The sequence below is a fragment of the Coenobita brevimanus genome, chromosome 61 (assembly GCF_032717465.1).
Source record: "Coenobita brevimanus isolate Jiangsu-jjx chromosome 61, ASM3271746v2, whole genome shotgun sequence".
Classification (NCBI taxonomy): Eukaryota; Metazoa; Arthropoda; class Malacostraca; order Decapoda; family Coenobitidae; genus Coenobita; species Coenobita brevimanus.
In genome coordinates, this window is record NC_137014.1 from 44,499,143 (window position 1) to 44,517,764 (window position 18,622).

Genomic DNA, 18,622 nt, shown 5'->3' on the forward strand with positions numbered 1-18,622 from the left:
ATGGAAACAGATTCCCGGTGTTATTGTCACCAAATACTTAGCTTTCACCTGATTAACCAAACTACCCCAATATATTTTTCTTAACAATAAATTTGATGAATTATACTGCCAAAATTCAAGATGATGTATAAGGTAGCCTCTTACCTACCAATAGGAATCAGTATAGGCTTTTTTTATATCAGTTATTTTACCCACTCATCAAATGTCAGGGATGTAAATAAACAGAATCAGCTGATAGGGAACCAATGTCATTAATTTGGAGTGTATTTGTCAACAGTGCACCAATGACTTTCTAAACAGGAAGAGAAGGATCTGGAAGGGTCAGCAACGGGGTCTGCAGAGAGAAAACAATATGGAATTACTAAAAGAGGCCAAGAACGTAGTGGACTTCGCAACCTATGTGAGCTGCCAATTTTGGAATGATACTATAGAACCTCTATTTTTATTACATTAATATACTTTTTTGTGTGACTATTAATGGTGATTACGTACTTTTACAGTTTTGGACAGTCACGCCCCTCGTTTTGGGTAGTTATGTTAGTTTATTTTTGTTGTTAGGTTAAATTAGAGTATTTAGATTGGAACCTACAGGTCAATTAGGCTAGGTTTGGTAGGTTACAGAAAATATAAACATCTGAAGGTCAAATTATCGTTTAAGCCCCCAATAACCCTTTTAATTTTATTTTTTTCAGAATACTGATTTTAATGTTTTCTGTACGATTTTGATTGTCGATTTTATTCACAAATTACCTGTTTTCGAGTTTTGCCCCCCCTTCCCCACTTCAACCCCACAAAACAGACATTTTGCGATATAATCGACAATAAAAATCGTACAGAAACCACTAAAGTAGGTTGAAAAAAAAGAATTATACATATGATTAACTGTGTTTTTCATTAACCTAACCTTATATAAGGCTTTGCTGTATTACCTGAAGTAACTTTGTGTGTTTTTTTTCATTAATCTAACCTAACCTTGTATAAGGCTGTGCTGTATTAACTGAACTAACCTTAAGTCACTGGCTGTTGGCTTGCCCATGTAGCTTGTAGAGACGCTGCAGCGACGAAGTGGAGGAGTGTAGCAGTCTATGTTCCTTAGGGAATAAATATCTTGAGATATACTGATGGAAGTATTCTGTCTTCATTCCTGGACGTTTCATCCAGGAATTTAATAGAAGCAGGGTCGTTTTCGAAAAAATTTACAAAGAATTTGTAAAGCACGTAGTCAATAACTCGGACAGCTGCACTGGATGGTTGCCATCGCTAGCCTAATTCATATTCAATTGAAGGGCCTCCCTTTCCTATTTAGGGAAATAAGGTTTGCAATGACTGGCCTAAAACAAAGGAAATTGAAAGGAGGTCGCTCATTGGTCGTAGTCCATGATTCATTAAAATTGACCGCCCTTAACATCAGGTTCCTCATTGGCCGCCACTCAAGGCCGGGAAACCACGGTGGAAACCAACGTACGCACATGCTCATAATTCACCAGATCTGGCCACAACAAGACCAGCTTCCAACCGAAATTTCAGAAGAAAAAAATCTTTATGGCCATTATTACTAGTTGTGGTTGTTCTGTATTGCCATTATTACCAGATGTGGTGGTAGGTGTTATACTCAAAGTTCTTGCCATTGAGAGAACTATCCATTGGTGAACAGAAAAATAATGAATTCTGTGAGGGGTTGAAATGATAATAGAACCCATCTGAATAACTGCGACTAACCAAAACTGTAAATTTACTGATGATAATGACAACATATGTATACAGTAATACCTCGATACCCCAGCTTAACGATAGGAGTAGAAATGCCACCATACCCCGCCTAACAATGGCCAAACTCCAGTTTAACGATGGGTTTTTATTTTTTTACCAATTTTGATGATATTTTAGACTAAAATTGTGTTTAGGTTGATTTTATAAACTGTTTTTAGACATTGATTAATGTGTCTTAGCCACTGGTGGGATGAAAATTCTCATTTTGGGGTACAGTGTACTAAGCGTGATTTTTTCCAGACTTATATTTGACGATTTTCAGATTTTATTTGTTGCTTTTAGCGAGTTATTTACAGGTGTTAGGCTTAGGTTAGCTTCCTTGACAGCTGTTAGGCCATTTAGATTGGCTTTAAACTTGTTTTGGGGCTCATTTGGGTGGGTTTCGAGCTTGCTTTGGGGGAAAACCCAAGGCTGGTAAAAGTTCCACATTACATGCTAAAAGTACCCCGATATATAATACCTCGCTTAACGATGGAGTTTTACCTGACCAATTACATCGTTAAACCGGGGTATGCCTGTATATATGTAAAGTACATACTGTATATATATATATATATATATATATATATATTGTGATACCAACTCTAACGTACGGAAGTGAAGCTTGGACATTGTTGGAAGGACACAAGTCAAGAGTGAGAGCAGTGGAAATGAGTTATTTAAGAGGAGCCTGTGGAGTCACGTGGAGAGACAGGCTGACAAATGAGGATATAAAGGAGCGTTGTGGTGTGGATGTGGATGTGATAGGAAGCGTTATGAGGAACACACTGAGGTGGTTTGGCCATGTGGAGAGGATGGAGGGTGAAAGACTGACGAAGAGAGTGTATGTGAGTGAGGTGGAGGGGGGAAGAGGGAGGGGGAGGCCGAGGATGAGATGGAGGGATGGGGTGGAGAGGTATATGAGAGAGGGGGGTGTGAGTTGGGAGCAGGGCAGTGAAATGGCGGGGGACAGGGCGACTTGGAGGCGATTTGTTTGTGGCCACCTCAAACGGGATTGAGGCGTCTGGCAACAGATAGATATTGGGGCAATGTAGGATTGGATGATGGATGGATGGATGTATATATATATATATATATATACCGGTATATAATATATATATATATATATATATATATATGTATTATATATATTGCCAGACACCTCAATCCTGTAAGGGGTGGCCACAAATAAATCGCCTCCATGTCACCCTGTCTCCTGCCATTTCACTGTCCTACTCCCAGCTCACACCCCCCTCTCTCATATACCTCTCCACTCCATCCCCCCATTTCATTCTTGACCTTCCCCTCCCTCTCCCCCCCTCCACCTCACTCACATACATTCTCCTCAAAAGTCTCTCGCTCTCCATCCTTTCCATGACCAAACCACCTCAGTGTATTTCTCCTAACGCTTTCTGTCACATCCACACCACAAAGCTCCTTCACTTCCTCATTTGTCAGTCTGTTTCTCCATGTGACTCCACATGCTCCTCTCAGATAACTCACTTATACATGCATACATACATACTGTAAATATATATATATATATATATATATGGTGTTAATGACAGCACTATACGTTACTACAAAATTATTTTTTTCTTTGCAGTATCCTTTGCTGAACAAGGCAACCATCGACAATGACACTCCTATTCCAGGATACCTGTTTGAAGACATTATCAGTATCCTTTACTTAACTCATTAATAATGTGAGCAATGGTACCTTTATTTTATAAACAATTAAGGCTGTATTTTTGTCTGCTTATGAGGGTTCCTAGCACCTGTTTCACAGCAGTTTGACTTTGACATTCTTTTCTATTGCAGATGACACCTAATTGGGGGAGTGAAGCCCCTTGGACTCGTCAAGTTTATTAATACTGTAATCTCAAACCAATTCATGACGGAAATGCAGTAAATTTTTGGAATACTGTACACCTAACTAATGGACACCGAAATTAATATGTTCATTTCCAAATTAAAGCAATTCTAAGCATTTTCTCTTATAAGCATTTGTTGGAAATGCTCTTCTTTGTACATAAAATAGGAGACTGGGGGGGAGGGGAATCTCCAGCTCCTATTTCCACCTTGCATTGCATCTAACTTAACCTAACCTAACCTAATGGAAGCTAACTTAACGTAACCCAACCTAACCTAATTTAATCTAGTCCGGATGTAGATTGAGTAACAGACGGAGTTACGAGCTGAACAACCCCCACTCCCACTCCTTATTTGCTTAGTACTAAAAAGTGCATTTGTGACAGATGTACTGGCATACAGAAGAAAAATTGATTAAAACCACATGAACGTATGAATTTCACTCTACGTTAGTTGGGTGTATTTCTGAAATAATACCGGGAATGCCACAAAAGAAGTCATTTATACTGATGAATACTTCTCACTGGGACAAAAAATTTCATCATTATCTTCTTCTGTGTGGATCTGTAAACTAAAACCTTTTACTATTTTCTAGGATATGATCATTTTAGATATCAATATGGATTGCATAAATAACATACAAGAGAATAATAACATGCCATGCAAATAAACAAATTAGTAGAGGGAGGCACTTGAGGGTTTCAATAACCCACAGGAATATGGTGCAGTGAGTTATGCTGTTAACTGTACAAGTTATATATATATATACTGGATTAATACTGATATCACCACAATCTGCATATACTGTACATCGTATGTGAGAATACTGTATTGAGGTGTCATAAGTACCTACAGTAGAAATTAACTGATAAGGAAGAACTACTTATGGGATTCTTAACTCAATGAGAATTATGAGTTGCTGATGTTACTTTAAATATATGTACTGCCTTAACTCACCCCCAGAACTGAGCCATCAATCCCCCGGCCATCGTCAACTTCTCCTGGATTTCCTTCTGGCTCGCCTCCACTCAGCATCATGGCCTGGCAAGCAGAAGGTCTCCTATAGTTAGTTTGTTTTCATCTGACACAACTTGCCCACTCCCATTACTTGAATTAAGTCTTATTAAGCTGACAGCATCTGGTGGACGCAAGAATAAAATTACCTGTATAAGTATGCCACTAGGTTGAAAGGGGTTAAGGTGTGTGGCAAGGTACTTATAGTATGGTTATGTGTGTGCCACAGTAATTTATTGCAGGTTGTGCGTGTGCTGAGTCAGGTGTGTGCACGTGGCCATCGAGGCGTGCGTGTGATCCTGAGAGGTCGAGATGGTGACCTACGTAAGGCCACATCAACAGGGGGACCGCCTGATCCCCTCCTGGCCAACACCCCACAGCTCTTTCTTAGCTCAGCCATTCAGGTAATACTGTACAGGCACTCCTCATTATACACATTATAATTTAGGGATCTATTCCAAAGTATTACAGCTTTTTCCATACAGCTGGTAAATACTGTAAATTGGAAGAACCTAGTAAATCAGCTTTATTGGTAGCAGTGGAACATTAACAGGCTATAAAGGATGATGAATTTGTTATCTGCATGAGCTTAAAATACCAGCACAGCACATCTGGATTATCATCTAAGCTGTATGATACTCCTGGGAACCTCAGTGTTACTTCACAGAAAAGGGCACAAAAACTCATGATAATTATCAAGAATGACAACTTGATGAATGCTAGATTAAACACTTGAATGTTGATGTGAGAAAAAGTGGCAGTTAGATATGATCTCACTGTCAATGTGTTCAGAAAAAAAATAGCACTGTGAAATACAGTACTGTATACACTCTGAAAGTTGCTAAGAACACCTGTACACTTTTACTTTTTTCTCACCCACTATAGGCTGAAGTATGCTGACATAAATATAATTAGGACCTTGCTGTTAATTTAGTACTGAATGCAGTATAGATATTCTTTAAAGATGTTTTAATTATAGTTAATTTATATTAACCTGCTGATGAGTAAATGTCCTTTTACTAAAGGTTTGTAATTATTCATATCAGTGTTACAGTATTTTGACGTCAAATGATGGATGTTCTGCTTAAGGTCCCTCAGCCATGAGCCACAAACACATAATCTGTTGTTTAATTTAATGCTGTCAGTAGTCTGGGTGCCTTCTAGAATGTAAGTGATTGCTTTCAATTATCAGTTTCTTATCTGTTGCAGGAGCTGCTTACTCAACTGTTTGACCCCAAAACCATGAAGGAGGATGAGGCTTGGCTGGCAGGTCAGGACAGGGGTAGAAATGAGGGGGTGTCGGTTAATGCAAGTGTACTGTAATAAACCAGGAACACCTTTTTTACAGCAACTTAAGTTAGAAAAACATTTACTGTAATAACCAGACTGTAACTTAACAAATTAATCATACTGTGCTTCATATGCATGCACGTTACCACTAAGCCAAAGACAGGGTCCCTGCTTTGCCTCTAGGCAATGCAGGCTTTTACAGACCGCATTACATTACCATATATTCACTGCAGGAACTTTCCTTCTCTGATATGGCATAGGGATGTGGCTCCACTGGTGCTGCAAGTCACCTTTCTCTTGTGGCACAGGAGGGGGGAGATCATATGTAGGGATTTTCTGTTCTGATCTGTGTTCTGAGCAATATCAAAGTCTTGCTGTGGATGTGCCTAATAGATGTCACTGTAGAAAAGAGGATGATTGTGATACCATTGTTATTCAGCAAGCAAATTAAATTTTGTATAATTATATATTTTACAACATACCACTGTAGTTACAATTATAATTACTGTATAACAATTACCACATAAGTGATTTGGGATGAGTGGAATCACAGATTAAACACCCTCCTCTTGTCGAAAAGGCCCACACCTAATGATACACTGCACAGCACATGCCACACTAAGATATAGACACATCAGTGGTGTAGGGAACCAGCGTATGGGACAATCCCACAGGAGCTGTTGCTTAACTACAGTCAATTAGTCTGCTTAATCAGATGGACCAGGGTTGAGTAACAACTTCAGTGAGTCCATATGTGAGCACTAATTTAAGGCACTGTTAATAGCCTGTAGTTATCTTAGTACAGTGCATGTAAATTTTGGAGCTGCAACATATCTTAGGAGTGAAAGGCATCTGTATATTACTCTGTGTGGAAGACTGTGAAGAGGGTATGTGTTCACTACTGTAACACAATGACAGAGTATGTCACTTTTTTCTGATCAGCTGTAATTATAGTACACTGACTGTATAGAAGTTCTGTCATAATTTCTCTATTTACTCTGCAGGTCAAATAGATGATGAGGCAGGGAGCCCTAGCCTGGTGAGTGGACAAGGGGGCTATGGAGGGGGGCCTGTGGGGGGACGCTACCAGGGGTTCGGCTCCACACCTAACACACAGCCAGAGAGTTTGGTTACACAGGTCAGTTAGAATATAAAGTAGGGGTACTCAACTACTATGTGTGAAGGTCCAGACACACAGTTTCATACGTAGCAAGGGTCCGGATGAAAGTCTGAATTCAGTATGTGGTAATTAGATACATACAAGAACACACACGACAGTTTACTTCAAGCTACATGGATTTTTTTGTCTAAAAATGTTGATGAAAATAAACTACAGAAATCATTTCTTTGAAAAAAAAAAAAAAATCATTGAATGTATATTTACTCTAGAAGTAACCACCCATTCCACTAGCAGCTAGTGTGCTGGGGTCCACACAAAAGCTCATTGTGGTCCGGATTTGGACTGCGGGCGCCAGTTGAGTACCACTGGTATAAAGCCATATTCTAAATAATACATGAGGCTTCATAGCACCTTCTTTGTGATTTACTTTAAATATAAAACTTAGGGATTTCCTTTTCTGCTATTTACATCTTTTGAATGCTGACAGATTATATAAAAAACATACAGGAGAATATGAACATGAAAGGTACAGATATAACTCTTAAGGGAAAGTGCAGGGGAACCTCCATCACCAATCCATACAATTTGAGGATGTCTTTGCACAATTACATTGTTGGTGCCACATCCACATGAGCTCATTTAACCTTGGAAAGGTTTCCCATATTTCAGAGGATAAAGATGGCTGTATATAACCTCTCCAGTTTGGGAAGTCTGTCTTAGAGCAGAATTAAATCATCTGGAGATAACAAGAATAAAATGAAAACCATGGTATCTGATCTCTGTACATAGATATTTTAGCAATCCGTGGAAGGGGTTGGTAAAATCATTTGGCATAATAAAAAGAATAAATGTTAAAAGATGTTATAGGAGTGAGCAAATTAACAACCTAATACAGTACATAAGGTACTCACCGTTAAGTCCCCCTTCATTCCCCCCCCCCCCTTAAATCCACACTAAATTACAGTAAAAATACCTACATGTATTACACCTCCAGTGTTGCACATTTACACTGACTTGACAAAAATCCCTTCCCATTTCAGCTTGGCTGATGGCCAAGTGTAGTCAGGCTGATGGTCAGTTTAACTAGTAACCCAAGAGGCTCAGACTGGAGAGTGCCCAAAGAGACTCATTCTTACCCAATAATTATGGCTCATCAAATTTTTGTGAAATCACAGTTTAGTATTCCAATTGTGGGAGTGGTCCAGTTCCATCAGATGAAAACAAACTGACCATAATACAGCCAATGTGCCAGCTTCCACCAGTTTACAGTACCAGTTGTTTGATAAAAGTTGTAATCTTTTGAAACACATCCTTGACTTACGAGGACTGTCTGCACTTTCTGCCCTACAGGTACGGGGACTGGTGGAGCGTGTGATGTCCCCGCAGGGTGATGGGCGGAGGCTGGCAACAGATCTGCTAGGGGGGAGTGACAAGGGGGATTACAGACCCCTCTCTCTCCCTTCACTTGGCCCATCTTTCCCTTCACTCACCTCCCCAACCTCACAGCAGCCTCAGATTGCCGTACTTTCTGCGTCTCAGTGCAACAAGTACAAAGGTGACTGATCAGGGTTGTATAGCATGGAGTGGTGTATTTGTGTATTTTGTCAGTAGCTGCATTTTCAGAGGTGATGCAGCAAAGAGATCTGTAGTACAGTACACCCTTTTAAAGTTCGTTTTTGTTGTTAATTCCTCACAAATTACAGAAATATTGCAATTTAAAGTTTCATAGATACTTACTTATAAAGATGATCGGCACTAGCCTAAGTACACCAAAAAAGTTGTGAGACTTTGGAGACTATCCCTGACTTATAATGAGAGGTGCTTGACAAAGGATGATGGCTTTTTAAATCTGGTAGTTAACAGAATATCGGAAGTTGTAAAAGGTGTAAAAGTTACTCATTCACATGAAGCAAGTAGCGAAGAAAACACGTGCCTGTGGAGTGGAGCTGAGAAATCAGAAGAAAGAATGATGAGTAAATGAATGTGTGGCCCACTTCCCTGGGCAGTTGTTAATATATCTCCAACTGTTATATTTTCCTATTTCTGACTCCTTTCCATTCCACGTGTTAGAGAGAAATGGGGTGAATGATGATGATGATGATGATGATGATGGTACTGATATTAATTTTTTTAGTGCTTACTGCTTGTTGCTCCTTTCAGCACACAGAAGAGGAAAGGCAGGAGGGGGCTGGGAGAGTGATGAAGAAGATGACCTACCCCCACTTTCACCTCCCTCCCCTCTCCCTCCACTCCCTGACCTGGGTGAGCTTGGGGATGGAACCAGGGGTGGAGAAGGGGGGCTTGAGGAGACAGGAGGCCCAGAAGAAGAGTTTCTGTCCTCACGAATTGACCCGGTGTTATCCTGGCCTGTGGACCACGATGTTCTGGTCAGCTTGTGTCGGGAGTGCTCAGCTTTCAACCTTGACAAGCTCTTAGAGAAAATTAAAGCAAGGATGTCCAGGCTGTTAGGCCAAAGTGAAGGCACTAGAGACCCTCCCACAACTACTCGGGCTTATATGGATAAGCTTGAACATGACTTACAAATGACCACTAGTTTGGTGGAAGAGATGAACATGAACGGCTCATTTTCCACCTCCACTGAGACCAACACAGCCACTTCCCCTCCCTTCGCTGACACCACCTGCAAACAAGGAGCATCCACATCCCAACCAGCATCCTCCATAAGCGCGTCCTCAGACACAGCAGCAACGACAACCACTACATCCAAGTCAGGGGAGAATTTAACCTCTGTTCCTTCCACTACCTTCACTGCTTCTCTACATACTCCCTCTCCCTTTCCACATACTCAGTCATTCTCGTCACACACCTCTCCCTCTCCAACAAGCATCAAACTACTCCTCCTCCTGCTGTTAGTGGAGTTTGGGATGCACTATGAGGTGTTTCCCCCTGCTCTGGTGCACTCTACACTCAGTGAGGTGCTGGTGAATGTAAACAAGGAAGGAGTTGAGACAGCTGTAAGATGTAAGGCTAAGAAGCTCTCTCTTATTGTGGCAAAGTTAGTGTGAGGAGAAGGCAGAGAGATTATCAAATTGGAGACAAAAAGGCAAGACAAGAAGGAAGGAGGTAAAACAAGAAGGATCACAGGAGAGAGGATAGACAGATAAAGCAAGGATTGGGTTGAGATGGCTGTAAGGAGTAAGGCAGGATAATCTCTTTCATTGTGGCAAATTTGGTGTAAGGAAAAGGGACAGAGATGATCAAAATGGAGAAAAGGAGGAAAAATCTAGAAGGACTGAGGGGGAGGGGACTGACTAATAAAACAAGGGTGGGGCTAAGACAACTGTGAGATGCAAGGCCAAGAAGTTCTCATTGTGGCAGGTTGGTGTGGGGAGGAGAAAGAATGATGATAAAGTGGAGAAAATGAGGAAGAGCACGAGGAAAAACTGAGGGGAAGGGATAAATGGAGAATTACAGTACTTAAAATAAGGAAAGACGGACATAACAAGGATCTGATAAAACTTGAAGAAAAGAAAGGACTGAAAGGAATGGAGAGACAAATTAGGATGAATAATGAGAAGAAAAGTAAGAACTGTAGGATGGGACAAAGACATTACGATGAAAACTGAGAAGTGGAGGAAAGATGGGAAGATCTACAGATATATCTGGTAATGAATACTGTTGAAAGTCAAAAGGAAAAACAAGTACCAAAATGATAAAAACCTAAGAAGAGGAAGAAACAAAGCAGAAAAGACAAAGTTAGTGATTAAAGATTACAAAAGGAGGAAATATGGGAGAAAAATTAGAAAAGAACAAGAAGGAATAATGATGTTTACCCTCCTGGGGTTTTTATATACATACTACTCGGATGAACTTTCTCCTGTTGAGTGTTTTTTATCCAATAACCCATTCAATCTGATATCTTTAAACTGTATTTTATCCTTGCTAGCTACAGTCTATTTTATTTTGCTTAGACTAGACATTTTGAAGTGGAACCAGAGAAGTTGATAAAAGCTATACATATACAGTATATAACTCTCCTAGTTTGAAATATCATTCCTAAGCTGAGTAAAACTGTCTGGTGGCAGCAAGAATTAAAAGAAATGGACAACTGTACTGCAGGAGTTAAATGTGTATGAAGTCTGTCACTGTATAAATCAAAGGAATGAAAATTATGAAGTATGCTTATACTCGGTATGGTTTCCTATGACTATCAAGGCAGCTCATTACAGGTTTGTGTTGGGAAGGATGGGTAGGACCATGTATGGAGAGAAGAGTGGGTAGAGGAGAGTATGAAATGTGTTTTAGACAAGGCAAACAAAGCCACCAGGTGACTTGACAATTGCTTAGCTCTTGAACCTGAGATAAAAAGAAATAGAAAAGAGGATATGGAATGACTATATTTATTACTGTATTGTGCATGGTAATGGGTTGAAGTGATTTCTGACCCATTTTCATAAGATTTGTTTTCTCAGTGTTGTTTTTATGATAATGTGTCAGTTACAATTCAAGCTAGTCATGACTTGTTTTGTAATTTTGTGGGTTGTTTTAAGCTGTGATTGTATACAGCACTTACATTCAGTTAACAAGTTTAAAACTTTTGGTGCTATTGTACGGTGTATCGTATCTGTGATTTTTAAAAATAATAAATACCTTTTAATTTGTGCTGTTAATGATTACCCTTATATAGTATGGGATAAATACAGAAAAGAAACCAAGAATGAAATGAAATGTGTGGATAAAGTGGAAAAGTACATGAAGGAAGCTGCTGGTGAGGGATGCCTTGACGTGATGGCACTGTTTTATCCAGGCAACTTCACTGCCCAGCTGGACATCCCCCAATTCCCTCCGTATTCCCCCAAAAGAAAGTGATGGACTGCAGGACAAGGTTTACTTCAGCCTGCAGTCCACCAAGTTCATATTCTAATAAGCCTGCAGCCACAACAACATAAAGGGACGACATTTGGATTGGCAGGAGGGAGTGGAGACGACTGTAAAGGCACTTATTGCACCTAATTCGAGGCTTCTGGCAGCACAACTGATATGAAGACAGTATGATATCCATTTTGTTTTATTCTTATTGCTAGCAGCACCAAAGGACTGGGAACAAAGGAACTGTAAAAAGGGAGGAGTGTAAAACCAAACCGGGGGAAAAAAGGTGTAAATAAATTGAGAAATGGACAATGAGACAAGAGAAAGGAAGGAATGGAGTACAAAGACACATGGAAAGATGGAAAGGCAGCTATACAGACAGAAGGGAGTTAAGAGAGATGTGGAAAGAAGGAAGGGAAATAAGAGGAATGCAACACTGTAAATCATGAAAACGTGGGCTGGAAAGAAGGAACGAAAAGAAGGAAGAAAGAGAGGTATAAGACGTATAAAACCAGAAACAGATAATGGGACAGACATGGAACTAAGGAAAGTAAAATTAATATGAAAGGAGAGCAATGAGATGCGTGAAAAAGATAAGGAAAGCAGAAAAATATAAGTGGGAGAAAGGAAGGATATGATGATGTGTAGTCATAAATGGAAAGAAGCAAGGCAAAATGAAGATGGGAAGTGAATATAGAGAAATAAAGGGAAGGAGGAAGAAAACGAAAAAGATGGAAGGGAAGAAAACCAACCTCATAGAGCCGGAAACAGAGAGAGACAGAGGAGTTAAGACAGCCTGAGATGTGCTAATGTACCCGGAATGGAAAAAGGAGAGAGAAACAAAAGGAGACAGAGAAGGAAAGGAACAAGGAGAGATAAACAAAACGAGATAAGGGAAGACAGGAAGATATATAACCATTAGCCGACAGAGATAAAGACACCCTGAGATACGGCAAAGCAACAGACGTAACTAAGGTAAAGAAGGAACAGGGAAAGAAGGGAAGATAAAGAAACATGGAGTGATGCAAGGGGAAAAAAGGGAAGAAGGAAGGAAAGGAAGATAAAGAAATGTGAAGAAAAGATGGAAGGAAGGAAGGGAAGGCAAAGAAACCGGGAGGCAATTGATGGAGGGAAGAAGGGCAAAGTTTAAAACGAGGAACAGAAAAAGGAAGACATCAAAAAGAAGGAAAGACAAAAGGTTTGAAAGGAAGAAAGGGAAGAGAGGAAGACACAAAGCGAGAAACTGTGAGAGGTAAAAGGCAACTTAAGATACGGAAAAACAACACAGGTACGTCAAGGTACAGTTCAAGCATCCGGAATGTTAGGGTTGGAGGGACAAATATAATGAGGATGAGAAGGCAAGAGGGAGGCACAAAGTTTCCGCATCCTCCTGGCTTAACATCACCGGCATTATTTCTAGAAAGTTTTCAGTAGTTCGTTCACCTTTACTTGACAGAGGTTTTCGTCCTTTTGCGACTTAATTTTCCCAAACTGAAGGAAGTATATGTCAATCCTAAGACTCTGCATCCTTTCCACTGCACTTCTTCGTGACTAGCGTCATTCTAAAGTTGACCTCTCAGCAACGATGATGGACAGATGGCAATTTTAGGTCAAATTAAAGTGGACAGAGTATAATGGTGTAGGGACGCTAATGGAGGTGACAATCATGCGGGTAGGTAAGTGGTGGTAGGGCAAGGATAAACTTGAGGGACTGAATTTCGTTTATATGGATCTGACTGACCTTTTCTGACATGTTACAATACAACAAACACCATCACAACAGTTCAGTAAACTCTAACATTTATCCAGTAACGACGGTGGGTGTTAGTGTCAAGTGGTGAGATGTGAAGGTGTGTGACGCCATCTGTTGCCTGTAGGAGGACTAACGGGCCTCAGGGAACATACTGCCTAGTATACACTCTGAGTCTGATACATAAGAAAATAACTCCGAATCCATAATTGACTGCTGGAGGTTTTCAATAATATAACAGAGACCATAAACAGGTCATTATTTTACCCCTATCGTCCTCTCTCTCTCTCTCTCTCTCTCTCTCTCTCTCTCTCTCTCTCTCTCTCTCTCTCTCTCTCCACAATAAGCAAGTACAGTTAGGTAACACCCTCTTCCCTCTCGTCCTAGAGTTGATAAAAGCACACTGAAGAGGATATGAGTACAGGAAAGAGCACACGAGAGCACACTTGCATTACTGTACACACTTCACTCTTAGCACAGTAATGAGGGGGGCGAGAGGGGGGGGGCGAGGAAGAGGGAGGGAAAGGGAGATGAGAGAAAAAGAGTAGAGGAAAGGAGGCGACGGGGAAAGAAAAGGGAGAAAAGGAAAAATGAATGGGAAGGAAAAGGAAGGGGAAGGGAAGAGGAATGGAAAGAGAGGTACAGGAACAAGAAGAGGGAGAAAGAGGGAAGAGGATGGGAAGGGAAATGGTAAGATGAGGGAAGGAAGGGAGGGAAGAAAGGCAGGAGGGCACACAGGAGTAAACATATATTACTGTACACTTTCTCACTCTCCAGACAGTGATGTGAGGGAGAGGAAGGACGGGAGAAGGAAAGGAAGGAAGGAAGGATCGAAGGAAGGGAGAAAATGGAAGAAGGAGAAAGGAAGAGGGAAAGGAAGGGAAGGAAAAGGAAAAGAAGGAAAGGAGAGGGAAAGAAGATAAGAAGGAAAGACTAGAGAAAAAGAGATAGGGAGAGAGGGAGGAAAGGAAGGGAAAAGAGCGTGAGGGAAGAGGTAGGGGCAAGGACGGGGGAGGGAGAGAAAATAGGAGGGGAGGGAAGGAAGAGAGAGGGAAAAGATAGGAGGGGAGGAAAGGAAGGGAGAAAGAGGAAAGATAGTGAAGGAAGAGGGAAAGGAAGGGGCGAAACGAGAAGAGGAAGGAGAAAGAAGGGGAGCGTGAAGGGAGAAAATGGGGATGGAGAGAAAAGGAAGAGGAAGAGAGGGAAGGAGAGGAGAGACAAGAGCACAGAAGAATACGCTAATGAGGTAAGAAAGGAGGAAAAGGGAGAGAGGGATGGGAGGAGGGAGAGGGGAAGAAAGGAAAGGGAGGGAATACGGGGAGACGGAGGAATGAGAGGGGTGGAGGAAGGAAGAGAAGCTGAGAAGAGGAATGTGAGAGAGGGACAAGGATGAGTGAAAGAATGGAGAGAGAGAGAGAGAGAGAGAGAGAGAGAGAGACAGAGAGAGAGAGAGAGAGGACTGAAGAACGTGAGTACAATAGGTAATCACAGAATACTCAACCTCCTCCCCCCACCCGACCTCTTCCTGAACATTTTTGGACATGGCATTTATTCCTAACCGGCAGTATGTATTTTTCTCTTTTTCAAAACAATTCTCGACTTCTGTTTTTTCGACATGGCATACTTTCCTTCATTTTTCGACATTTTTCTTTTTTCTTTTTCCTCGGGCATTTTTTCGACGTAAAATTTTTCCTCATATTTCGACATTACTTCTTCCAACTTCTTCTTCCTCCTCTTTTTAAACATTTTCCTGAGTAATTTTTTGACATGGCATTTTTCTCAGCATTTTTCTCGTCTGTGTTTCCCGCACATTTCGACATTTTCCAGAGCAAGTTCGGCTCCGGTCCTCTCGTGGTGCTGATGTGTGCCGCCTTGGGAACGTCGGCACGAGTTAGTTTCAGCAGCCGAATACTCCAGTTACATCAACTCCCGGTGCCGGAGGAGGGGGGGGGGGCCTTCACGTGGTGGCACCGATATAACCGAGCGGCTCCTCTGCTCGGTTATACAAACGTCCCTTAACTCCCTTCCTGCACCCTAATGGAGGATGGTGGACTGCCAGAGAGGGACAACTTCAGCCTGCAGTGCACCGGGTTCACATCGAATAAACCTAAGTCGACAACAACACAAACGACAAAAACCACCACCACCACAACAACAACTGCTACTACTACTACTACTACTACCGGTACAACTACTACTACTACTACTACTAATAATAATAATAATAATAATAATACAGCATCTCCTCCATATAAATTAACGATTAGTTACAGAAATTCATAATGTCACAACTTTTCCCTTATCATTTCATTCATTTATAGTAAGTTCTCAATCTGGTTTAAGTGAACGATGGCTTTCAATACGTCAAAACTTTTACAGGCGAGAAAATATCGAGAGAGAGAGAGAGAGAGAGAGAGAGAGAGAGAGAGAGAGAGAGAGAAACTGAGGGGAAAAATGTAGGAAATAGTAAGCTAACGTCGAAATAGATGGAAAAAGTACTGGAATAAACGGAAAAGTAACGATATTATTAGAAACATGTCGAAAGTAATAGGAAAAGGTAAAAACTGATGGGAAAATGTCAAAGTCAAGGGCCAAAAATGTTGAATCTGACCTAGAAGTTTTGAAACTGATGGGAATATGTCGATAATGCTGGGAATGTTGCGGAAAGTTACAGAAAAGGGTCGAAATTGATGAGGAAAGGGCGAAACGTCACTACGAACTGCCAAATAATAATAATAATATTAATAATAATAATAATAATAATAAAATCGTGGTGGTGGTGGTGGTGGTGCTGGTGCTGGTGGTGGTGGTAGTAGTAGTAGTAGTAGTAGTAGTAGTAGTAGTAGTAGTAGTAACAACGACAACAGCAATGATAATAATAGTAATACTACTACTACTACTACTACTAAACTGCACGTGGTATTCTAAAAACATCCATTACATAAAACGACGAAATTCCAGGTAAACTAATAAATACTCATATTAATGGCAGCCGCCACAAGCACTGATGGAGGGAGGCCATCTCCGGGGAATGGGGGGGGGGGTCTGTGTCATGCAGCCTCTCCAAAGTTGGTTGACAGTGGGGTTGGTGACTGTTTCTGTGTCCCCCTCTCTCTCTCTCTCTCTCTCTCTCTACATATATATATATATATATATATATATATATATATATATATATATATATATATTGCATGTTTGTATATGCACGTCATATGTACGGGACGCATGTATGTATGAATAAAGGTATACATGCATGTACAGTATGTATGTATGAAAGTAAAGTATATATGTATGTATGAACGTATGTATGTGTGTATGTATGCATGTGTATATGCACCTGTATGCATGTATGTATGTATGTATGTACAGTATGTATGTACGTATGTGCGTATGTATGTATGTATGTATCTGTCTCTGATGAACTCTGGAATTAAACCACTGGCGGCAAATGAGAATGCAAAGGCCGAGAAAAATAAAACGAGATGATGTCAGCATTTCTGGGAAGTTTGGGTGGAAAGAGTCACAGAGAGAGAGAGAGAGAGAGAGAGAGAGAGAGATTAGTTCTAACCCCTTCACTACGACAACCATCTCTTAAGGCAAATAATATGTCGGAAATATGAATAAAACATACAAGAAGTCATGTAAGACAAGGCATAAGAGAGATACAGTAGGACTAACAACCCAGGCACTACGAGACGCCTAAATGTAGCTTTAACATTTGCAGTCCACCGGTGTATTATTGTTACCTCGTTCTCCGTATCGACAGATCATTTAAATCAAGATAAGAAATGGGTTAATGTAGGCTATTTATAACCCTTTCACCACCACAAACATCTCTGGGCACGATAACACAGCCTGGCGGTAGCAAGAGTAGGTTATCCTTAAAAGTCTTCCACGTACAGAAACCTTACAAATCTACGGACATCGCAACCCGCGTTTCACTTACTCTGCACAAACCCAATCAATGGAGTACAGTATATACCGTACACACAGACACGTGTTCTCGTGAGTGCCAATGGCTCTTCTGGGTTTGAAAGACTTTATTAACATCTCTCTTCAAGCGTTTTACTTCATGTACTTCGCGAATAAACTCTAAGAACAACGTAACCCACATTTCAATAACTCGACATCAACATTTGTGTAGCGTGTAAGCGCGCGCGCACACACACACACACACACACACACACACACATATATATATATATATATATATATATATATATATATATATATATATATATATATATATGCAGGTATATGCACACTACACGTTATATACAGTGCTGAATGCTATATGCTCGATGTCAAATGTAATGGATGCTATACATTAGACGTTAAATACTGCATGTGATATACTACAATGGAAGTATGTGTCGGATACCGCATGTTAAATGTCACACAACGGGGTGCTGTTAACTGGACCTACCATGGCGGATGCTATATATTGGATGTCATGTACTGCAAGCTATACTGGACATGTTAAAAGAACGTATGAAAGAAGAACAATGGCTGAAATGCTCCCAGAAAAAATCAATTACAAGGCGAAGGTGTAAGTGGGCTGAGTTGGTCACAGTGGTTATAAAAGGAACTGAAGGAGTGATGCAAAAGTTGGAGAGGCAGAGAAAATACAGAATGACATCAGAGAGAGTGAGAGTGAGTGTCCCAAGAGGAAAGAAATATAAAATGAGTCCAGAGAGTGATTTAGAACGAGGAATTACGACGAAGAGAGAGAGAGAGAGAGAGAGAGAGAGAGAGACAGAGACAGACAGACAGACAGACAGACAGAGGGGGGGGAGGGTTCATGAGGAAAAAATGAAAATTAGTATGAGATAGTGATTTTGAGAGAAATTTTGAATGAGATCAAAAAGAGTCATAGATAAAGAATTGTGATCATATACAGTGATGTAGAGAGGGAACAAAATTGCAGTGGGATCAGAGAGACTTAGAGTGAAATGCGATGAGAGAGAGAGAGAGAGAGAGAGAGAGAGAGAGGTATA

General features: G+C 40.7%; 1 protein-coding gene across 1 annotated transcript; it reads left to right on the top strand.

The window, feature by feature from the left end:
- The first annotated feature begins 226 nt into the window (after positions 1-226).
- On the top strand, positions 227-10,290 carry LOC145403681 (uncharacterized). The gene is made up of 8 exons (XM_080275372.1): positions 227-400; positions 3,356-3,428; positions 4,585-4,676; positions 4,878-5,039; positions 5,845-5,905; positions 6,930-7,063; positions 8,396-8,600; positions 9,206-10,290. Exons 1-8 carry the CDS (start codon positions 353-355, stop codon positions 10,069-10,071), a joined length of 1,641 nt encoding a protein of 546 aa, XP_080131498.1. The 5' UTR covers positions 227-352; the 3' UTR covers positions 10,072-10,290.
- The last annotated feature ends 8,332 nt before the right edge of the window (positions 10,291-18,622 follow it).